We start from the raw sequence: 23,957 nt of genomic DNA on the forward strand, positions 1-23,957 counted from the left end.
GGGGGGGAAGGGCACCGGGCCGAGCTGGTCCGAAGGCGAGTGTGTGGTTACAGAAGGGCTGCGGGAATACTTCGGCCAGTTCGGGGAGGTGAAGGAGTGTCTGGTGATGCGGGACCCCCTGACCAAGAGATCCAGGTGAGCCCCTCACCCCCTCCTCCTGCTCCCGGCTCGCCCCCCACTATCCGCCACTCACTGCCTTGTAACCATCTGCCTCTCCCTCACTACGGCGCGCAGGGGTTTCGGCTTCGTCACTTTCATGGACCAGGCGGGGGTGGATAAAGTGCTGGCGCAATCGCGGCACGAGCTCGACTCCAAAACAGTGAGTGGCCCTCAGGGCTTGGGGGGTCCTTTGGGAGAGGGGGGCTGCCGCAGGAGGAGAGGGTCAGGACTCTCCCCGGGGAACAGCTGGACGGCGTCCTTGAGGGAGGAGGGAGCTTTCTGAATAGGGGTGCTGCCATGCTCTGAAACTTGGTCACTAGAGTTGGGGGGAGAAGGAGGAGAAAAACCCCAGGACTGCTTGCGTTGCCACATCACCCCTCAGCCCCCCGGCTGACTAAGGAGAGAAGAGGCAGCTACCACCCACCTCCCTCCCTATAAGTACTAATCGGGATGCCTCAGAGTGGAGCTAGGGGTGGGGCTAGGTCCCTCCCCTAGCCCAAATAGGGTGAGTCAGGTCTGTAGCGACCCACCCGGTGGCTGCTCTCGAACTCTAACTAGTACTTGGCTCTGAACCTACCCCCCCCCCCGCTGCCCCCCCAATTCCAGACCAATGGTACAGCATGGCTAAGCCCCTCTCCTCTTCTCTTCCCTCCTCCCCCACTTTTGGTCAGTGAGCTCCTGCTTTGTGTGGAAGACTAGGACCTGCTTTGCCCACAAGGCGATTTATGGGAGGGCAGCTAGCTTGCCTAGAAACAACCCTCACGGACCCCCTCTGAGGACTAGCTCTTAGCAAGATGCTGCTTGTTTGGCCTTCAAACTCCTGGAACATTTTGCTGCTGTCCCACTGCTCCTCAGTGTCTTGGCCCCTGCAGGGGGCGCTGGCTGAGGCCCGGCTCAAGGGGAGAGGGAAAAGGAGAAAATCAGAGGAGGGGTGATTCTGTGATAGGGGTGTCTGTCTGTCTGCCAGGGAGACAGTACAATCTGCTGTCCTCTCTCTGCACTCCCCCACACTCCCTGGGCCCTGGGCCTCCCTGCTTGGGTCAGCCACTGGCTCCTGTTTACCTGCAACAATAGCTGGCTGTGCCCAAGAATTTGTCCCCAGCTCCTGTTATCTCTGCCCAGTGGCTCCCACTCCTGCTCGCAGTAACGAGCAAATGAGGCCTCAACTTTGCCGGCTCTGAAAGGATCTTCTTGGCATGGCTGGAGTGACCTGGGAGTGGAGAGACAGTGGCCTATTGTTTTTGGTGATTATCTGCCATCAAGCTGCCTGTTCTCCTACCATCCCCTGTCCTCAGAATGCACTGGTGGCTTCGGCCACATTCAGGAAGCTGAGATTTAGGGCTGGGGCTGGGGGCGGAGGAGTGGAAGATGGATAAGAGGGAAGAGAGAGAGGGGGAGAAAGGAGGGTGAGGTGGCCGTCCAGAGGAGACACAAAAGGGCAAGGGCTTTGTGTATGTTTGGCCTCCTCCGGCCCGGGGAAGGGGGTGGGAGGGAGGTTTACGGTGGGGAGTCTATTTTGGGTTCTGACTTTCACCTTTTATTTACTTGTTGAGTTTATTTATGTTGCCAGCTGTGAGTCAGAGTGGAGGTGGGGTATGTCATGGATTGGGTGTGTGTAGGTCTGTGGATGCGCGGCTTGGGTACCGTCTCTGGGAAATCCCTGTCAGGGTTTGTGCAGCGGGCCTGTGTGAGGTGTGCTGGTGGCTGCCGAGGCTGCTTCTGGAAGAAGTAGAAGGATGAAACTGTCTGTTGAGATACGCAATCACAGCTTTAGTCAAGGGGAGTGGACTGCTGTGATTTTTTCCTGGAGCCCAGTTGGACTTTGAGGCAGAGGAGGAAGCGCCCCAGCATAGCTTTTGGAAGTTCCATCTCTGTGGGCAGATTCCGGAGGGGGAGGCTGTAGGAGGCTGGTTCCTGCCATTCAGACAGGAGAGGAGCTGGAGCCAGTTCCCTAGAATGAGGCTGAGTTTTGAACAGAAGGAACTTCGGGAAAAGATGGATTTCCCCTGCCATTGGCTGGTGAACTTCAGAGTGATGTTCACCGATACGGGTGGCAGGAAACTCTGGAATGACCGAGCCTCCTAGGGCCTGCTTTGATCACAGTGTCGTATGCCCTAGTTTTTGCTACTTGTCGGTATGGGCATAGTACTCAGGGGTACCCAGCTCCAACGACAACAAGGATTTTCTAATGTAAACTCTGCCCCTAGTCCCAGGAGCCAGGTGAGTGTCTTGATTTTTCCCTCTGGTATTCACAGCCAGGGCAAAGGTGGCCTGCTGGTAATAGCACCTTTGTTTGTGCAGTGCAGGGCAGTTCACAAAGGGCCGCTTTCACCCATGTTATCTCGTCTGGTTCCACAGAGCTGCCCCTGGGAAGAATGAGTGTGATTATCCCCACTTTGCAGATGAGGGAACTGAGGCCCAGAGGGATCAAGCGAGTTACCAAGATCACAGGCATGGCGAGGTGCCCAAGGTTTCTGAGTCCAAGTCCCATGCCCTTTCGCGTCACCAGAGACTGCCCTCTGCTTCACCCCAAGCCTAGCTGCATTATCAGGGAACTGTTGGCTGTAGCGTCAGGGCGAGCTGTTAGATGTGGATATTATTGGGGACACAGAACTGAGTTTCCTGGCAGTTGTAAACTCTCATCTTGCAGTCTTTTTAATCCAAGAGCATTTCCATTTGCAAGGCTTCCAAAGTCTGAATTGCATGCCTCACTTAGGCGGGTATCTGTGTGAAGTCAGTTAGGCAGGGAGGGCTCCCCATATCCTGGCCTTAAAAGAGTAAGACTTTTAGGTTCTTGCTGTGAGCCACACACGATGCCAAGTGCTTTGTATGCATTATTTCAGGTCATTTGCAGGCAACCCTTTGAGGTGGATTTTATTATTTGCCCATTTTGCAGGTGAGCTTGAATCTGAGGCTCAGAGAGGTTAAATAACTTGTCCAAGGTCTCACAGCTAGGAAGCAGTACAGGTGGAATTCAAACCCAGGCAGTCTGACTCTAGAGTCATGACCCTTTCCTGCCACAAGTTTCCTGCCAGAGGCCCTTGTGGTCTCAGGGCAGGTCCTGTACCTCTGTGTCCTGGGACGAGAGAGGTCCTCAGGGCTGCCAGATGAGTTGCGTGGTCATTGGTGATCAGCTGTCTGAAGCATGATGACCAAGGCCCCTTCTACCTCTCCGTTCTCTTTCAGATCGACCCCAAGGTGGCCTTTCCTCGACGAGCACAGCCTAAGGTAGGTGTGTCTGTGCTTAGCTAGGAGCAGCTTTGTTACTGTGGACAACTCTGGGCAGTGATTTTCCCAGCATTCCCAGCTATAGAAGTTGCTTCTGGAACCTCTGTTTAGAGTGTTTCCGGCATGGTCTGGGGTGGGAGGAGGGGATATTCTTGTCCTTGCTCTGTGGCTTGTGCTCTGGGATGGAGTGGGGAGGGGCTGCATGTGTTGGGAGAAAGGGGAACAGCCTGGGGGTGGGGGGGATTAATTGTCCTGTATTTGAAGCCAGTACAGTTTGGACCCTGAGTCTAATCCTGACTTCATAGATCATAGCCTCTGTGCCCAGAGCCTCTGGGGGGTCAAACACAGGACAGACCTCCCCACTGAGGTTGAGCTAAGTCGGGGCAAACCCCTAGACACCCTCCTACCTCTGGGATGAGCTGCACTGGGCTCACAGAGGAGGGACCCCAGAGCTTGGCAATGAATCTCACCTTTCGCTGTGCCCTGGATACCCTGTCACCTGTTGTCTTTCAACTTAGGTGACTGTGGCTGCCCTCTCAAATGCTCTCCTTCTGCTGGCACTCTGGCGAATTTTTCTGGGGGGAGGGGCAGAGGAGTGCAGAAAACGAATTTCTGGGCAGTAGAGCTATATAGCACTCAAAACTTTTGGTGGAGAACAGGAGTCTAAGATTCTATTCCAGGCTCCAGGGCAACTAGCCAGATCTGAATGTTTAAGTGGCCCAATACCAGGGACTGGAGGGAAGGCTGACTATAGTACAGGGAGCTAGGACACCTGAGTTTGCAGACTTACGTGTCGTAGGATGAGGTCCCTCTCCAGGAGGCCTCAGTTTCCCCCTTTACGAGAAAGTGGGTGAGAGCTAGAACGCTTTTAAGATTCTGAGCCCGGTGGATTCCTCCAAGGCCCCCCAGCTCCTGCCTTGGAGAAGGAAGAGGAGCAAGTTTTAGGAGACAGGAAAGGGACATCTCTGGAAAGAGTCCAACCAAGGACCTGAAAGCAATTATGGAGCAGGTATTCCAAGGAAGCCGCACCAGGGAGCACATGGTCAGAATTGGGTTAATTCCATTAAGCAGTTTGGTGACAGAAGGTGCTTTAGTGTTAGGATGGGGCTGGGAATTGCCACGGATTAGCCATGCGCTCCTGGGGTAATTAGGACCATGTGTTCTTCCTAAAACAGGGCTGGGGCTGTGGGGCTGCCAGAGGTTGGGTTGGGAGGAGGGTGGCAAGGAAAATGTCGGCCTTGAGTTCAGGGAGACTGTATGATGGGCCTTGGCGTCTCCCAGAGGGGCTGCTGGGGTCTTGGAGTTAGACTGTGGGTCTGGGTCACTGACCACCCCCCTTTCCCAGTTTTAGTCCTCAGGGAAGGCATTTTCCAGACATAGACCCCAGGGAGGGAGGCAGGCGGGAGGCCAGCCAGGGTGTGGGGTGCACAGCTGCCTGTGACAGGCCTAGAGGCGGGGTCCAAGGGGAGCTTGGGGGGGCCTTCCAAGAGGCTGGGGCCACAGAGAGCTTGTCAGCTGGCATCCTGGCAGGGGGGCCCGAGCCCCTGCTGGTGGTGGTAGGCCACAGGACTCAGATGCCCACTTTCTCGTTCCCTCCCCTAACAGATGGTGACTCGAACGAAGAAGATCTTTGTGGGGGGGCTGTCGGTGAACACCACAGTGGAGGACGTGAAGCAATATTTTGAGCAGTTTGGGAAGGTTGGTCCAAGCTGGGGGTGCTTATGGGGCAGGGGTGCTTCCTGGGGCTAGGAGAGCCCTGTAAAATTGGTAGGCAGCAAGTGGGGTCCTGCCAGCTCACTCCAGTTCCTGCAAAGATGAAAGCAGGGGTGGGCCCTTCTGTGAGTGAGGATAAGCCAACCCACCGTCCAGCCTCCCGGCCTGTGTATGGGCCTCAGACTCTGGACCGGTCCCCAGGGGGAGGAAGGCACACAGTGGCTGTCCCTGTTGTCCTTCCCTGTGTGTTTCTCTTACTTATCTTCATGCTCCCAAGGGAGGCTGTGCTCCCATTACCAGTTCAATCCAGCCACCCCTTGGCCTCCTGGGAGTTTGCACCTGTCCGGGCCACAGGCGGTTACACCTTCCCCCACCTCTTCCTGGTGAGGATGATAAGGAGGCAATAAATATGACTCCTGACTGCGCTCAGCACCCTGCTCGTCCAGGCAGGGGGCTCGGGGCAGAGTGTAGGGGGGCACTGATGGCCTTGCTTTTGGGAGGGAGCTAAAGGCAGCACCCTAAGTTCCTGATCAGGCCCAGAGGGCTGGCTCTGAGTTTTGTCGAACTTTAAGTTCTAGGCCGTTTAGGCTATGAAGAGATAGAAGTTGTGATGAAATCTGGCTAGAGGGTTCCCCAGAAAGGTGAGCAGTATGGACTACAAGGTCCCATGGGGAGATGGCAAAGAAGAGCCCAGGCTATAAGTCTGGGGCTGAAGGAGTGTCACCTGGTCTTCTCTTAAGTGAGATGGGCTAGGTGGGGTCCCTACTTTCCCACCAAGGAAGAGGGCGAAGCAGAACATGGCTTGGGAAATGGGATGGGTGGCTTTCAAGCCTCCTGTCTCCAGGGTATAAGTAGGGAGGATGGGGCTCCTCTGGCCTGCGAGTACTGGGGTGTGCGACCAGAGGCCCGGCTCCTTTGCCCCCGTGGGGACCTAGGTGCAGGACGCAGGGCAGGCCGGGCCTGGGCCCCAGAGGGAAGGGCGCTCCTGGGAAGCAGCAGGCCCGCTCAGCTCCGGCGGGGTGTCTTTGTGTCTGAGCGCCGAGCATTAGAGCTCGCACTAATCTGATCCAGCAGCTGTGATTGGAGGCCGCTTGCCCCCGGGGCCGGCGTTGCCATGGCAACCGGGCCCCAGGAGAAGCCGTCAGCGGCCGCGTCTTTTGTTCGGGCCTAAATCGGCGTTGGCATGTGAAACCGGCCCAGGGAGGCCAGGGGGAGCCGGAGAATAGGCTGCCAGGGAGCGAGGGGGACAGCCGGGAATGCCAAGGGCCCCGCGGTGGGGGGCCCCCCGCCCGGATTGAGTGGCCGCCGCCGAGGGGGGAACAATGGTCAGCCGCCATGGCTGCCACTCAGGCTTAGCAGCCTCCGAACTTGGCGGCTCCCACTGGTCAGCAAGCCTCGGCTGCCTCCCCTCCCCCCGCCCAAGTACCCCTGCCCCTGGGTTCCCATGGAGACCAAAGCCTATTAAGGACACTGGGCTGGTAGCCTCCCTCCCCTCAGTTGGCCCTAGGGAGGGGACACAAGTTGGGGGACCCTGGAGCCCTAGCCACTTTCCTTGCCCCCTGCCCTGGCTTTAACCCAGTGCCCCACTTGGGGTCCAAGACCCAGGTTGAAGGGCCTGGGGGGCCAGGGATGGTGGAATGGAAGGTTGGGTGGAGGAAAATGGGTAGGACCAGGGATTGGACTGAATCAGTTTGTGGGTCAGGCAGGAACTCAAAGAAGAAGATGAGGGGAGAAGATATGGCTGGTGCCTCCATTCATTCATTTGTTCATTCAACAAATAATTATTGAGCACCTCTTACAAGTCAAGGTGTTCAGTAGGGTAGTGTCATAACTGACACAGCCATTGCCCTCATGGAATCTTCAGAGTCAGTGATCTTGGACGGCTCTTTAGCTTTGCCACTATCCCCCGTGTGACTATGGGCAAGTCCTTCTGTAATACAGATAATAGCTGCCATGCATTATGAAGAACTTGCTGCATCGCAGGTAGGAGTCCTGGTGGGGCAGTGGTTAAGCACTTGGCTGCTAACTGAAAGGTGGTAAGTTCGAACCCACCAGCTGCTCTGCTGGAGAAAGATGTGGCAGTCTGCTTCCATAAAGGTTATAGCCTTGGAAACCCTATGGGGCAGTTCTGCTCTGTCCATAGGGTCGCTATGAGTCAGAATGAACTTCAAGGCAGTGGATTTTTTTGTGTGTGCATCCCAGGTACTGCAAGTTAAGAAATTTATATGCACATCTCATTTAATTCCTCTCTATGATAGACGTAGCCCTTGGGTTGTACAAAGGGCTATTGAGCTCTGCTACTAACCAAAAGGTTGGAGGTTCCTTTCGGTTAGGCACCTCGGAAGAAAGGCCTGGCGATCTATTTCTGGAAAAAAGCAAATCAGCCACTGAAAACCCTGTGGAGCACAGTTCTACTCTGACACACATGAGGTCGCCATGAATTGAAATAGACTCACGGGCATTTGGTTAATAAGATAGACACCATTTGTTGAAATGAGAATATTTGAGATATATTGGGTTAAATAAAATGTATTATAAAATTAAAAAATAGTAATAAAAAAGATAGACATTCTCATGCTCATTTTACAGATAAGGAACTGAAGTCATGGAGACATAAAACCACTTGCCCAAGGTTACCCAACCAGCAAATGCAGGATCCAGGATTCCACCTCAGCAGGGCTGCCCTACTCTAAGCTTGTGTTCATAGCACAACCCTCCTTTCTGGATTTCTCTTTTCCATTGGCGAAGCCAGAGGGCGGGGAAGCAGTGCTGAGCCTAAAGGGTCTGTCCAGCTTGGACTGTCTCACCACCTATTGGTGTTGGGACTCAGGCTGGGTCCTTGGGAGGAAGTAAGGCAAGCACTCTGCTGCAGGTCCCCAGGAGAAGAAACTCTTTGGGGAGACGGATGTCATTTCCCTCTGAGATCCTCCAGGGATCCAGCTTTGTCCTGGCTCAGTGGAGTCCTGGTTCTCCTGGGGGGAGTCAGAGGCTGGGTGCAGCTTGGTGCCTAAAGAGAGCTGAAGGACCACTCTAGTTTAAGGTCTACCTCTTCCACTGGAACGAGGCAGGGGGGACTTCTTACAAGTCAGATGATGGGCCTGGAAACAGAAGAAAGAGTTGGGGAGAGGTTGTGCTCCATGGCTCCAGGATCCTTTTCCTTGGGTGCCTGGCCATTTGGGGGAGGGGGAATCAGACTTTAGGTTAATCCCATGGGATAGCTGACCTTGGCTGAAGGATTAAGAGGGCAAGGAGGAGGCACCAGATGTAGAGAAAGAGGCGGGACTGGGAAGAGAAGCTAAGTCTTTGGCTGTCCACATATCCAAGGGGAGGCGTGGTGGGAGTAGCAAGAAGAGAAGCCTGGGGTCCGAGAGAGTGTGGTAATGTAAACCCTCCCCATTCCTCAGTCCCCTTCCCTTCCCCCAGTCAGTGGGAGGCAAGCAGCCCAGGCGCTGAACTCTACTTGCTTTAATTACAGCCTCTAGCAAAAGGAAACCTCAATTAGAGGAAAAGATCTGAACCAGGAGAGGGAGTTGAGTCTGGCTGGAATGGCTGCTGTCCGCCTGGCTTTTTGGGAAAAAGGAAAAGGCTTTTGCTTCCCCATCTCTCTCATCCTGCTCCCATACTTCCTCTTCTGGCACCCCCTCCGTGCCTCCTTTTCCTCCCGCCTTGGTCTAGGACTTGCTGTGTGACCTTGGGCAAGCGACTTCACCTCTCTGAGCCCATTTCCTTTATCTACAAAATGGGCTTTTACCATGTGGGAGTATGGGGAGGGCGATGCTTGTAAAGCATATGGGGCAAAGTGCCAAGCACACAGTAGGACTTTCATGAATGGAGGCTGGTCCATTGAGAAGCTAGTGGTTGAATGGGGTTGGGAGGGGCGCGCTGTGGCTCCAGTTGGGCATCAAGCTTAGGATGAAGTTTGGACTGGACTCAAGGGGAATGAGTACGGGAGCCCCTCCTTCCGAGTTGTGGCGGGGTCCCTGGTACCTGGTGGGTCCTCCATGGCGGGCTCTATTTCAGGTAGACGATGCTATGCTGATGTTTGACAAAACCACCAACCGGCACCGAGGTGAGTGTGGCCCCCTCCCCCTTCCCAGGCTGGCCCCGGGGGCCTGTGGTCAGCCAGGGGGCTGCAGGTCACAGCTGCCCTTTCATCTCGCCTCATGACATCCTATCCCCGAGGATCTGCATCCTCTCCCGGGCCTGGCCTTACAGAAGGCTTTTGTCCCGCCTGTTTCCTGTGCTAGAAACTTGCCGAGTTGCAGACACTTGAGAGGAGCAGAGGAGCAGCCCCCCTCAAATGAGCCCCCTGCCCCCACCCCAGCTTGGTATCTGCCTGGCCTCCCAGTCTCCCTTGTCCCTGGTAACCGGAGCTCAGGCCAGACTGCCCCAGGGTCCGGTCAGGCTGACTCCATAGCCCCTGGGTAGTCTGCTGCCACCACCAGCCGCCCCCCAGGCTCAGCCCAGCTTCCTCCCCTTGCCCCTGAACCTGGGAGCATCTGGGCCACAGTGGACACACAGCCAGATCGTTTTTCTTCCAAGGGCCTTGCCTTCTGAGAAATCCCTTTCCAGCCCCTGGGGCACATCCCGAAGGAGACAGGGCTGTTTAGTTGTTTGGGGCTTTGGGTCTCGCAGCCTTTTTTGGGAGTGGGATACGTTCCTTGTGTGTTTGTATACATGAAGGTGTCTGTGTGTGAGTATTTGTGCATGTCTAGTGTGTCAGGGTAACTGTCCACATGTGAAGGTGGCCTCTGTGAGCCTTAGTATGTGTGATATGTGGGTACCTGGGTGTGAGTGTGTGTGTCTGCCAGTGTGTGTGCCTGCATGTCGCGTGTGCCTATCCGTTGCATGCGTGTGTGTCTGTGTACAAATGTATGTTTGAGTGTATTTGTGTGTGTTATTTCTTCCCTCTTTGGAAAGCATCTGAGCAGGAGAAAAGGCATGTTAAATGTATTCTCATTACAGCTGTGCCGCTTTCTGACTTGCTGTGTGACCTGGGGCAAGTCACTGTACTTTGCTGAGCCTCGGTTTTCTCATCTGTAATTTGAGGCTAGAAACCCTGTCTCAGTGGGTAGCTGGTGAGGCTCCTAGGCTGTGGATAGAGTCGTTCATTAGATACTTGCCCACAAGAGAGGAGGGGTGGTGTTGGTGCTGCTATTGGGTTGTGGCAGGGTCCCTGGTACCTGGTGTGCTGTGGTATGACCATGAGCCCTGGTTCTGACACTGTCTTTGCTCCTTGTCTTCCCTCTAGGGTTCGGCTTTGTCACATTTGAGAGCGAGGACATCGTGGAGAAAGTGTGTGAAATCCATTTCCATGAAATCAACAACAAAATGGTGAGCTGGGATTGAATGGGGGCGGTGGTGCAGGCTGGGCCAGTCAGGGAAACTCAGAGGTTCTGGAGCCAGGCAGGGGCCTCACAGCTGGAGAGGCAGAGCCAGATCACCCACCCCCTGAAAATCTATACAGGGAGGCTGTGTTACATGGTAGTGAAAAAGCATGGCTTGTGGAGTCAGAGAGACCTGGGTTTAAACCCTCACTCTACCACTTGTTAGTCTAGTCTTCTGGTGGATCACTTTCTTTCTCAGAGCCTCAATTTCCTTCTCTGTGAAATGGGGATGACAATATAGTAGCTCCGTCATAGAACTGGTGTAAACAATTGATGAAATATTACATGTGAAGCTGTTTACACAGTGCCTAGTACATAGTGAGAGCTCCATAAATGATAATATGAAATTAATGGAATCGCTGGGTCGTGCAAATGGTTAATGCGCTTGGCTGTTAACCAAAAAGTTGGAGATTCGAGTCCACCCAGAGGTGCCTAGAAAGAAAGGCCTGGCAACCTGCTTTCAAAAAATCAGCCATTGAAAACCCTATGGAGCACAGTTCTACTCTGACACACGTGGGGTTGCCCTGAGTCGGAATTGACTGGATGGCAACTGGTGGTTACAAAATTAGTAGGAAATAGACCCTCCAGGGAGTAAAAGGGACAGTGACCCTAGGTCGATCAGGAAGACTGATTCCAGGTCTCATTGCAGGTGGAATGTAAGAAAGCTCAGCCAAAAGAGGTGATGTCGCCGACGGGCTCTGCCCGGGGGAGGTCTCGAGTTATGCCCTATGGGATGGACGCCTTCATGCTGGGCATCGGCATGCTGGGTATGTGCTAGGCCCCGCTGGCAGCTTCTTCCTGCCCAGAACCGCTCTCGGGGCTGCCAGGGTGTGCGTGGGTGATACATCTCTGTGGTCTGTCCTCCTGTCTGAGTCACTGGGTGGGAGTGGGGATGAGGGAGCACAGGTCTGGCAGTTCTACTGGAGGTGGGTGGTTTGGTTGGGCGGTGCTGCCATCTGGTGGTGACCATAAGAATAGTCCAGCTGCTGCATCTTAATACGGTTCTTCCATCCATTTGTCCATTCATCTATTCTTTCAGCAAATATCTATCGAGCAATTATTATATGCCAGGCACTGTGCCAGAATTACACAGTGACTTGCCTTGGAGCTTTATGGTCTGGTGGGGTAAACGAGTAAAAAGATGAATCATTTTAGGATGGAGTAGTGTAGAGTGCTGAGGGAGTCTAGAAGAACCTAACCAAGCCTTGGAAAAGGCAGAAAAAAGAGTTACACTTACGCTGTGTCTGAAGGATAAGTAGAAGTCAGCCACGGGAGGGCAAGGGAGAAGGGAAGGAGAAAAGTGTTCCAGGTAGAGGGTACAGCATTTACAAAGGCCCAAAGGCCTTTGGAAACGCAAGAAGGCTGCCCCTTCTTATTCATTCCACTAATTTTTATCGAGCAACTTCTGAGAGACAGGACCTGCCCTCATGCTGACATTGCCCACCTACTCATGTGTCTCCCCAGTTGATGGTGAGCCACATGAAGGCAGATTTATCACACTTAGGTGCCTCCTTGGACTTCTCACAGCCTCCAACCCACCGGGAGTCAGGGAAGGCTCCCAGGAGGAGGTGACTCCTGTGCTAAGTCTTGGTGGTTGCCTAGGAGTCAGCCAGTGGACATGCATTGATTCCACACGAAGTGCTTTTGGCCCAAGACTGGGCGTGATAAATTTGAGCTCGGCCTCCAGGAAGTACAAGTCTCCCTGGGGAGATAAGATGTGCACCCACAGAAAGACAACAGTAAAAGGGGGTTTTATGCCAGGTATGGGGGGCAGGTGGGTGCAGAGAGGTGCTCTGGGAGTTCAGAGGAGGGGCACATGGCATGGGCTGAGGGGCAGGATTGGGATCCAAAAAAGGGGAAGAAGAGCACCTTCCAAATGGGACACAGTCTTCTCTTGAAATTTTATTTTGTTTCTTAAACAAATGTTATTTGAAAGTAATTTAAAACTTTTAGAAGAGTTACAGAAATAAAATAGTTCAAAGAGCATCCACATACCCTTTACCCAGATTCATCTATTGTTACATTTATCCTGTTTGCTTTATCATTTTCTCTGTGTGTGTGTATAGAGACACAGAAACAAGAGATGGGATACGCACACACATGTACACGTACACACACACACTCTTGTGATTTTCACCTAGTCATTTGAGGGTAAGTTATATACATGGTGGCTCTCTATTCCTGAATGCTTCCCCCTGTATTTCCTAAGATGAGAGATATTCTTTCATGTAACCACAGTGCAGTTATCAACTTCATAAATTTATACTGATATAATATTTTTCTATAATCTACTGTCTAGTTCCCATTTTTATCAGTTGACCTAACAGTGTTCTTTATAGCATATTTTTGCCTGCCCGCACAGGATCCAGGCTAGCATCAGGCATTGCTTGTAGTTGTCCTGTCTATTTCTCCTCCTCTGATCCAGAACATTGAAAAAGTTGTCTTCTTCTTTTTTTTTAAATAATGTATTTTATTTTTGTTGTTGTTGTTGTTAGAAAGTTTCTTTTTTTCAGGTGATTCATGGACAGGTTTTACCTCCATTTAAAAGATTGGAAAAAAAGAAAGAAAACTTCTAATATGAGCAATAATGGTGGCTAAAAGTCTCGGAGCCAGTCAGATCTGAATTCAAACCCCAGTTGCACCATTACTATGATTTTTCTTTCAACTCGGCAAATATTTTTTACTTTCTAAAGTGATGTATTTTATTTTTGTTGTTGTTGCTGAGAATGTACACAGCAAAACAGACACCAATTCATTTTAAAGTCTATTTTGTCAGAGATTAATATTGCCACTCCTGCTCTTTTTTGATTGTTATTTGCTCGATGTATTTTTTTCCATCCTTTGAGTTTTAGCCTGTTTGTGTCTTTAAGTCTAAGGTGCGTCTCTTGTAGGCAGCATATAGACGGATCGTGTTTTTTTATCCAATCTGCCACTGTCTGTCTCTTTATTGGTGCATTTAGTCCATTTACATTCAGCATAATTATTGATGGGTATGAGTTTAGTGCTGTAATTTTGATGTCTTTTTTTGTGTGGTGTTCACACTTTCTTTGTTCCACTTAATTTTCTGCTGAGTCGTTTTTCGTCATGTATTTTCTTTTCATCTTTTTCATTGTTGTTGATTTTGTGTTTGCTGAGTCTTAATATTTTTCCAGTTTTTTATTTTGACTTGTAGGATTGTTAGTTTCCTTTGTGGTTACCTTAATATTTACCCCTATTTTTTCTAAGTTTATACCAGTCTTTCATTTCTTTATATCGCCTTGACTTCCTCTCCATATGCAAAATCTATGTCTACATTTTTTAAGTCTCTCTTTTTTATTTTAATGCCGTCATCTTTTACATATTGACATCTCTGTTTCCTTATTTTCAGTGTTTTAGCTTTGATTTATTTTTGTGACTTCCCTATCTGGACTGATATCTGGTTGCTCTGTCCTGTGGTCTAGTCTTAGGTTGTTATCTGATGTTACTGATTTTCTAACTGGAGGACTCCCTTTAGTATTTCTTGTAATTTTGGCTTGGTTTTTGCAAATTTCCTAAACTTCTGTTTATCTGAAAATGCCCTAATTTCGCCATCATATTTGAGAGACAGTTTTGCTGGATATATAATTCTTGGGTGGCAGTTTTTTTCCTTCAAGGCTTCATATATGTCATCCCATTGCCTTCTTGCCTGCATGGTTTCTGCTGAGTAGTCCAAGCTTATTCTTATTGACTCTCCTTTGTAGATGACTTTTCGTTTATCCCTAGCTGCTCTTAAAATTCTCTCTTTATCTTTGGTTTTGGCAAGTTTGATTATAATATGTCTTGGTAACTTTCTTTTGGGATCTACCTTATGTGGGGTTCGATGAGCATCTTGGATAGATATCTTGTCATCTTTCACGATATCAGGGAAGTTTTCTGCCAACAAACCTTCAACAATTCTCTCTGTATTTTCTGTTATCCCCCCCGTTCTGGTTCTCCAATCACTCGTAGGTTATTCCTCTTGACAGAGTCCCACATAATTCTTAGGGTTTCTTCATTTTTTAAAATTCTTTTACCTGATTTTTCCTCAAATAAGTTTGTGTCAAGTGCTTTATCTTCAGTCTCACTAATTCTGACTTCCATTGCCTCAATTCTTCTCCTATGACTTTTTATTGAGTTGCCTAATTCTGAAATTTTATTGTTAATCTTCTGGATTTCTGATTGTTGTCTCTCTATGGATTCTTGAAGCCTGTTAAATTTGTCATTATGCTCTTCTCTAATCTTTTAAATTTCCTCTATTGGGTGTTCTGCGTTTTGCGTAATTTCCTCCCTAATTTCTTGAAGAGTTCTGTATATTAATCTTGTGTATTCTGCCTCCGGTAATTCCAAGAAATTTTCCTCCTCTGGAAAATTCCTAGATTCTTTATTTTGGGAGCTTGCTGAAGCCATCATGGATTGCCTCTTGATGTGATTTATATTGACTTTTGTCTCCGAGCTGTCAGTAAGTTATTATATTTATTTTATGTTTGCTTACGCGTCCTAGCTTCTTGTTTTGTTTTTATATGCCCAAATAGGCTGCTCTTATGAGCTAGTTTGTTTATTGGCACTTTTGAAGTGCTAATGTCCTGTCACCAGGTGGTTAGATCTGTTACTGGGTATGTGAGCTCAGGAGTCCGCCCACTCCTCCTGTATGGATTCAGCTCGGGTGCCCAGGTAGATAGCCACCAAGTGGGTGGTGTAGGCTCTCACCTACAGTCCTAGACAGGCATGGGTAATTGGTGTAGGCACAGGCATCTGGCTGCAGCAGGGGGACACACTGCTGCTGTTGGCTGTAAGGACTGGGGGCACCTCTTATTCTTGGGTCCCTATCGCAGGTGGCTAGGTGGCGTGGGTGGAGCAGCCAGTCCTCAGGCCTCTAATGTGGGTAGGTGAAGACTCTGCTTAATGGGCAGAGCAGTGTCAAATGTCACGGACCTGCCACTTCACAGCTGAAACGGTTGAAGTTAGACTTCAAGCATATACCCTCTTGTACTGTGGTAATAAGGGCCTACACTGTTGAAATGGGCCCACACAAGTCTTTACAGGGGGAAAGGCACTCAAAGTCCATGGATCTCTTATGCCTGTGCCTAGGCAAAGGGGCTGTGCCTACCCTGGGTTCCTGGCTTAGGGGAGCCAGCAGTTTATTTTTTCCCCCGTTTGTTAATTTGTTCACTCTCCAAGGCAGGGAGAATGGCTCCAGGTGTGTGACAGATCCTACTTCCGGCTCAGGGGACTCAGCAATTGCTGAAGCCGGTCCGGGACCCAGTGCAGAGCAGGGAGCGGGGAGGTAAATGGGAGAGAGATTTTTTCCCCAAGGGGGGTGTTTTTGATCCACACGGTAGGCCGTACGCATGTACTTATCTTTTGCCGATCCAGGGCTGTTTCTCACTGGTTCTGGGTGGCCGAGTAGACTCTCTGGCACTGGGTCTCTCCTGGTGCGGCAGACGCGCCTCCCAAGGACTGCTCACTCCTGAGCTGATCAGGCCTTAAGGGCTCAGGCTCTCGCTGGATCAGGTCTGGCAACTCCTCGCTGCTTCTAAACTGTCTCTCCCTCCCCTTGCCACTCAGTCCGGTTCCTCAACTATGCCTTTGATGTTCAGGGCTCCCAGATTGCCATATATAATCGATTCACTTGTTTTTTTCGGGTCTTTGTTGTAAGAGGGACCACCGGAAGCATCTGACTATGCCACCGTCTTGCCCCCGCCTCCAACATACACCAATTCAACAGTCTCTCCATGTATAATTCAGTGACATTGATTACATTCTTTAAGTTGTGCAACCATTCTCATCCTCCTTTTCTGAATTATTCCTCCACTGCTAACATAAACTCACTGCCCCCTAAGCTCCCTATCTAACCTTTTGCCAACCCTGCAAATATTTCTGAATTGCTTACTAAGTAGCAGACACTATGCTAGTGCTGGGGATACAGAAATAAAAGAGGTGAGGAAGACAGAAAATAAACACTGAAAAAAAATCATGAGATAAATTCAGACAATGCCAGTTGGTGCTATGAGGGGCAAACCAGGTGACATGATAGAAATTGTCACTGACTAGAGGAAGGGCTCCTGTGAGGAGACCTCTCTGCAGAGGTGACATTTGAGCTGAGACCTAGACAATGAGAAGGACCCAGTTATGCAAAAATCTGGGAGAAGACTGTTCTAGGCTGAGGGAACAGCCACCGCAACGGCCCTGAGGTTGCAAGGAGAGTGGTGAGTTTGAGAAACAGCAGGGAGACCAGTGTGGCTGGAAGCTGGAGCAGAGCATAGGAGATGAGGACAGAGAAGGAGGCAGGTGTCATGGTATGAGGGTCTTTGTAAGGAGTTTGAATTTTATTTTTAACTAATAAGTGTCACCTCTCTGAGCCTCAGTTTCTTTGTCTGTAAAATTGGGCTCTTAATAGCACCTGAGGTCCCTTGCTGGTGCAAACAGTTTGCACGTGACTACTAACCAAAAACCTGTGGTGCTGCGGAAGACAGGCCTGGCGATCTGCTTCCATAAAGATCACAGCCAAGAAAACCCTATGGATCAGTTCTACTCTGTAATACATGGGGTTGCCAGGAGTCGGAATCGACTCAACAGAAACGGATTTGGGTTTGGTTTAATAGCACCTGCCTGTTAAGATTCTTATGAGGTTTAATGAGATAATAAAGTGTGCAACTTACTTAGCACTGATGGGGCTTGGTGCACAGAATGCATTTGATAAGTGTGACCGATTGTTATTCATGATATGAGATGGGGGTGGGGGAAGGAAATGAGTGGCTCAGGCTCTTCCACACAAGCAGGGTCCCCTGTTCTGACGTTGTTCCCTTGCCCCATTAGGTTACCCAGGTTTCCAAGCCACGACCTATGCCAGCAGGAGTTATACAGGCCTTGCCCCTGGCTACACCTACCAGTTCCCCGGTAAGTCCTGTTTGGTGTCCCTCTGCTGCCAGCATGACCCTGGCTCCCGGGAGTCTGACTTCCTTAGGGCGGTGTCTAAGGGTGCATGGCTGGGGGTCTGCCTGCTGGAGGCTTGGAAGGAAGGGCATGTCTGAGGAAGGAGCGCCTCCCCTCCCAGTCCTCTTCCCACCCCCTCCCCAGGAGCTGGAACCGGGGCTCCTCCCGTGGCCCTGCATGGCACACTTCTCTCCCAGACTGTTTCTACCTGCGTCCTGCCTTTCTCTCCTCCCCACCCTACTCTGGAGTTGCCACTTCCACCAAAGAGGCATCGGGCTTGTGGTGAGGCCACCTCCCTGAGGACCAACAGTGGGACACTTATAATGACCAGAGGCTCCTGGGTGGTGCAAGCAGTTTGTAATTGGCTACTAACCTAAGAGTTGGCAGTTCGAACTCACCCAGTGGCACCACGGAAGAAAGGCCTGGTGATCTGCTTCCATAAAGATTACAACCAAGAAAACCCGATGGAGCAGTTCTACTCTGTCACATTGGGTCTCCATTAGTCAGAATCGACTCGACAGCAATTGGTTTGGTTTGGTTTATAATGACCAGGTGCTATGCTGAGCCGTTTCCAGATAAGACCTTTTGAGGCTCTAAATACTGAAGGAAAAAAACATTAAAAACTCTATAATCACAGCCCTCATTTGTAATTCAAAATAAAAATTAACACTAAATGACAGGAAGCCCAACAAAGTTTTGAACTTCCCCTGTGATGACTGTTCAATGTTGTTTTCTTTAAAATATCAAATATCCAATTCTTGGAACAAGAAAAATTGTTGTCTTCTTTTTCGGAGGGTCCCTAAACACTTGCATCATCTGCCTCTTGGGCTGTCCATCAGCTTGGAATCCTTTGTATACTTTAAAAAAAAAAAATTGTGTTTTCAATGAAGTTTGCACAGCAGTTTAGGTTCCCCTTCAACCATTTCTACACAAGTTGTTCAGTGACATTGATTACATTTTTCTCAATGCGTGACCATTCTCTTTATTTCCATTCTGGTTGTTCCATTTCTGTTAATCTTGTTTCCCTACCCCCTTACATTCTCATCTTTGTTTTAAAGTAATTGTTGACTGTTTGGTCTCATATAGGTGATTTCTTTTGTATACATTTTTTGGTCTAATCTTCACAATCATCTGAGGCATGAGGTATAATTATCCCCATTTTATGAGGAAGCAAGCTCAAAGAGAAGTGACCCTCCAAAATAACTCAGCTAGGATGTGGTGGAAGTGGGAATTGAACCCAAGCTCACCTTACTTAAGGGCCATTGCTCTTCCTCATTGCTGCCTCCCCAGTTCCGCCCCAAAAAAGGAGAAGAGGGGGATTCTGGAAGATGTTTTTGATTCATTTCTAAGCCTGTTATTTACTTCTTTTATTTAATTTTTTTTTCCTTTTAAAAAATTTTATTGTGAAAAAACACATCAGCAAACATATGCCATCTCAGCAATTTCTACATGGATAATACAGTGACATTGATTACAGTCTTCACATTGTGCCACCGTTCTTGCTATCCTTTTCCAAATCATTCCACCACCATTAACGTAAACTAAATGCCCCCTAAGCAAAAACTCCCCCTTTCGATCCTAACTAAACCTTTTTAAGAAATAGCTGGAAAGATAGGAAGCTTAGGGGGTCGTGAGTTTATGTGAATAGGGGAGGAGGGAACATTTGGAGGAGGGTGAGAATGGTTGCACAACTTGAAGAATGTAATCAGTGTTAATGAATTGCACATGTAGAAACTTAGTGTATGTTCAGCTGGGTATATTTTCAACAACAAAATGTTTAAAAGAAAGAAAGAAACAGCTGGAACTCTCACTCGAGCATTGCCCTACGTCCAGGGTATAGGTGGCAACTCCGTCCACTCCCTCTTTCTTTGTGTCTTTGTCTCCTCTGGGTCTTCCTCCCCTACCTGCTGGGGACCATGCTCACCCCCACCCCCAGCTCTTGGATCCTGTGCATGGCCTGTCCCCGACCCAGTGTCCCTGTGGGTGCCTCCGTCCTCCCTGGGCCATGCCCCAGGGTCTCTCCCGCTTCCTCCTAAGCTGTTTTACGTTTTGTTTTAGAATTCCGTGTAGAGCGGACCCCTCTCCCGAGCGCCCCAGTCCTCCCCGAGCTTACAGGTCAGTCGCTCGGATTTCGTACACCTCACAGGCCACAGGGGGAGAAAGAGAAGAGACCCAGGGACCTTCCTGGGGAAAGCTAGCTGGGAGCCCTTTCTCCTGCCCACCGGCCCCCCAGCTGTGGGGGCACAGCAGCCTGTGCCAGGCATTGGCCAGTCCACATAGCTACCTGGCCCTTGAGGGTGGGTATCAGGCCATGCCCAGCAGATGGAGGTGAAGTCACTCATTCGTTCACTTGGTAAATATTTATCTAGTACCTTCAGTGTGCCAGGCACAACAGCTGGCCCTGAGATCCATTGGCACACAAACCAAGGTCTCAGACTCAGAGCAAAGTGGACCACATGGGGACTTGTGCAAACTGGAGTGGGCATGCCCCCTCAGTTCCAGCCAACCTTGCCAGGCGGGATGCAAACCCAGTGCTCTCAGGTCTTATTTTTTCTAGAGAAGCCAGAAACCTGGCTTTAGCTCTAGTTATGATATTGACAATTATTTTTAAATGTTGGTAACAAATTCCAAAAATTTTACAACACTGTGCGGGCCAGATGACACATATCTGAGGGCTGAATGCAGTCCTCTGGGCAAGTGGGAGGAACTTGCTGGAACCAACTGGAAATTTCTCTTGGGCCAATTTGCTTCATTCTGGAGCTGGGAGTGAGGCCGAGGGGGTACATGTGCAGAAGAGGTGGGCTGCAAGGAGTTTCTCTGTTTAACCTGCTTCTCCCCCTCCCCACCCCAGACTCTTGTCCCCCAACCTGGCAGCGTGTGGAGGATGTGAGCATGGATGTTGCTTTAGATGAGACCTTCCTTCCAAGGGGTGGTCAGGGGTTCTTTTCCCAAAAATGGGGGAGGGGAGGAGAAACATGCGGAGGGAGGAGAGAGTCCTGGGGGTAGGGGTGATAAAAGGCTCTTCCTGAGCAGAGTGAGAGTCTGAAAAGCAATTTGGGGGTGAAGGGTCCTTTCTATTCTTTCCAGAAATACAAGGTTAACACCTACTGTACATGGGACACTCTGCCAGGCCCTGGGAGCACAGCAGTGATGAGAGGGAGCCAACCTCTACTCTCATAGTACTTGCAGTCTAGAGAGGGAAGCCAATACTAATTATACAAACCAGAATTTCTTTACTGTTGTGATAAACACTTGCTTGGGGTGGCTCCTCTGATGTTGCTCTGTGGAAATGCCTAAATGGACCAAAACACAGACCTCACAGCCTTGTCCCTGTCCTCAAAGAACTAAGGGAAGACACATGGGATTGCTTTGACTTGGAATCGATTCATTGGCAACTGGTTTCCAGTGTGCCTTGCCCCAGGTTCAGTTCCAGGGCCAGGGTTGCCAAAACAGCGCTGAGGGGTGCATCTTGGGATGGAAGACGGTGTCTTTGAGGGCTTGCCAAATGCAAACTCTGAAGCCTTTCTGGGCAGGGTTTGTAGCCCTTCAAGAGCTGCGGTAGCACAGCCGGGCAGTAGGGGGCGCTCACCCTCAGCCTGAGTGATCCCAAGGCTCAAGCCAAGGGGTTATTTAAACAGAATCCAAAGGGGTTATTTAAGCAGAAGCCACTTCTGTGCCTTCGGCAGACATTTATTAAACACCAACTGTGTATAAGACAAGGTGTTAGATACTGTAGGGGTGAAGGGGTAGACAACAAACAAGGAAATAGCAAGCTTCCTGTGTCTTAAGAGGGGATCACAGAAAAGGGGCTGAGGGAATTGAGGGGCTTGGTCATTTATGGCTGGGTGGTCAGGGAGTCCCTGAAACAAGGACTCAGATGCACACAACTTACTGAGGGCCTGCTCTCAGGAGAAGTGGGGTGAGGGAAGGAGGAGAAGGCAGTGGAAGTTGCTAAGCAAAGATGGAGTCTAGCTTCCGCCTGATCCCACAGGGAGCTCCGGAGGGTGAATTGTACCACAGAATCGATCTCATCTTGAGAGAAGGGGGTGGGCCTTTTGTGCCTGTGGCAGTCAGTCATGGGCTGCAGTCTGCTGGAGTTGGGATGAGGGACACAGCCTCCCAGGTACCTCTGGGCAAGGTGGCACCTGTTCTGTAAGGGAATTCTCTGGGAAGGGGGCAGCTGCAAGCAACACAGCAGCTCAGGGATGGGTGCACCTGCCCAATAAAGGGGATCTGGGCCGGGACCAACAGTGTCCACTACAGCCCCCAAGGAGCCCAGGGTCATGAATCAAGCCCTGCCTCCACCCTCTATGAGCTTTGGCTTGTCCGAGTGTGTCCCATGAGCCCAGGGGAGAAACTGAGGCAGAGCTGCTCACTGGGAAGTCATCCTCTCTCCTACCTTTCTCCATCCCTTCCATGGGTCAGGGCACAAATGGCAGCCCAAAGTAGCTCTTTCTGCCTTGTCCCCTCTGAGGTGGGGTAAGGCTGAGGGGGCTCTGCCCAGAAGGTAGGGGTCCCCTTCATCTACCTCTGTCCCCTCACCGGCCACGCTAAAGTGCCCATACCTTTCCTTTCAGCCATTCCTCTCACTGCTTATGGACCAATGGCGGCGGCGGCGGCGGCAGCGGCTGTGGTTCGAGGAACAGGTGAGGACTTCTGGGCTGTAGAACTTGAGGGAGGAAGCACAGGGGACAGAGAAGTCCAGAGAGGAGGGGAGTTGGTCACTGCCATCCCTTTTTCAGAGGGTCTCATTTATTCATTCACTCACAAGTATTAGCTGAGCACCCACTATGTGCTAGGCATTGTGCCAGGACTTGGAATCCAGCTAGGAGTGGGACTGAAGTGGCCTCTGCCCTCCAGAGCTTACAGGCAGGTGGGGGCATTAGGTATTACAAAAGCAATACTACTGAAGAATGATACTGCCTCCCTGGGGGATATTAGGTCCTAGAGGAACTCACAGCTGGGGCCTCAAAGGAAGGCCAGGGTCTCTTAACCTCAGACTCGGAAGCAAAGAGGAGGAGGACCAGTGTTCCCAGCAGAGGGAACAGCATGTGCAAAGGCTTAGAGGCCAGTTAGCGTGGGTATAGAATACAGGGGTAGGGGGTGGGGAGAAGGAGGCAGGAAGAACCAGGCCCAGGAAGGAGACACTGAACATTTTTGGCAGCAGGATGATGTAGGTCAGTTTTTAGGAAATACATCCCAGGTACAGGGTAGGGAAGGGTTTGAAGGAGCTCGAAGTGGGGAGGCGGGGAGTCCAGTGAGGAGGCTGCCAAGTGGAGAGACAGGAAATGGGGGGGCCTGGGCTAACAGTGGTGGGTGGATGGACTTGGAAAGCTACCAGGAGGTAGACCCATAGGATTTGCTAGGACGTGGGGGAGAGGGAGCAGGAGGGGTCAAGATCAGGGTGGGTGGGACTGTGCGGTGGCAGTGGGCACCAGGGCTATCACCATCTTCTTTCTGGGTTGCCAGGCTCTCACCCCTGGACGATGGCTCCCCCTCCAGGTTCGACTCCCAGCCGCACCGGGGGCTTCCTGGGGACCACCAGCCCCGGCCCCATGGCCGAGCTCTACGGGGCGGCCAACCAGGACTCAGGGGTCAGCAGTTACATCAGCGCCGCCAGCCCCGCCCCCAGCACTGGCTTCGGCCACAGTCTTGGGGTGAGTGGCCAGGCCCTGGGAGGCCCCGAAGTTGGGAGACAGACAAACCTTGTCTGTCTGTGGAGGCAGAAGAGGGACGAGGAATAAGGGGTAGAGAAAGAGAGGGTCCCTAAGAGGGGAGAGTGGGGGTTGTCGTTCATTCATTGGGCATTTAATAATGGCCCTCTGTATACCAGGTATTAGGTGGACATTAGGGATACCATGAGGCATCCCTGGGTGGTACAAATGGTTAAGCGCTCAAATACTAGCTGAAAGGTTGGTGGTTTGAACCCACCCAGAAGCGCCTCAGAAGATAGGCCTGGTGATCTGCTTCCCAAAAGTCACAGCCTTGAAAACCCTATGGAGCTCATCTACTCTGCACACATGGGGTCGCCACGAGTCGGAATCGACTCGGCGGCAACTAACAACGGGAAAACCGTGTGAAAGAGACATACACCATTTCTGCCCGCATGGAGGTTAGATTCAAACTTAGGGGTCCCCTGACTTACCTGGGTGCTGGTTACATTCAGATTCCCAGGCCCTACCCGAGAACTTTTTAATAGGGCTGCAGTGGGGGCAATCGGGGCAGGGCTGAAGAAGGCTTTGTGCCTCACCTCAGGGTTCCTGCTGGAGAGCAAGGGAGCCCCTAGGCTTGCTCTATTTTCCCCAGGAATCTAGGAGTCAAATTCTTTTCTTCCCAGGGCCCCTTGATCGCCACAGCTTTCACCAATGGGTACCACTGAAGCAGGGGACAGGTGGCAGGAGGTAAGGAGGGAGGGGGGAATAGTACAAGGTGGAGGGTGGTAGCGGGGAATGTGGGACACCCCCAGCCCTCTCGGAACCCATAGTCCAGTGGGGGAGACAAACATAAAAAGGTGCTCAACCTGCTACATTTAAAAACATC

The 23,957-nt window shown here is 50.9% G+C and overlaps 1 protein-coding gene across 1 annotated transcript in view; it reads left to right on the top strand.

The window, feature by feature from the left end:
* Positions 1-23,957, top strand: part of MSI1 (musashi RNA binding protein 1) — a 53,001-nt gene that overhangs the window by 26,417 nt on the left and 2,627 nt on the right. The window contains exons 2-13 of the mRNA XM_023733659.1: positions 11-135; positions 235-319; positions 3,346-3,387; positions 4,993-5,085; positions 9,121-9,169; positions 10,352-10,434; positions 11,137-11,254; positions 17,301-17,381; positions 19,476-19,532; positions 21,995-22,063; positions 22,887-23,074; positions 23,755-23,818. Of these exons, the coding sequence (XP_023589427.1) occupies positions 11-135; positions 235-319; positions 3,346-3,387; positions 4,993-5,085; positions 9,121-9,169; positions 10,352-10,434; positions 11,137-11,254; positions 17,301-17,381; positions 19,476-19,532; positions 21,995-22,063; positions 22,887-23,074; positions 23,755-23,796 (1,032 nt within the window). The 3' untranslated portion in view covers positions 23,797-23,818. The remainder of the gene's footprint in view (positions 1-10; positions 136-234; positions 320-3,345; positions 3,388-4,992; positions 5,086-9,120; positions 9,170-10,351; positions 10,435-11,136; positions 11,255-17,300; positions 17,382-19,475; positions 19,533-21,994; positions 22,064-22,886; positions 23,075-23,754; positions 23,819-23,957) is intronic.

The sequence above is a fragment of the Trichechus manatus genome, unplaced genomic scaffold (assembly GCF_000243295.1).
Source record: "Trichechus manatus latirostris isolate Lorelei unplaced genomic scaffold, TriManLat1.0 scaffold00061, whole genome shotgun sequence".
Classification (NCBI taxonomy): domain Eukaryota; kingdom Metazoa; phylum Chordata; class Mammalia; order Sirenia; family Trichechidae; genus Trichechus; species Trichechus manatus.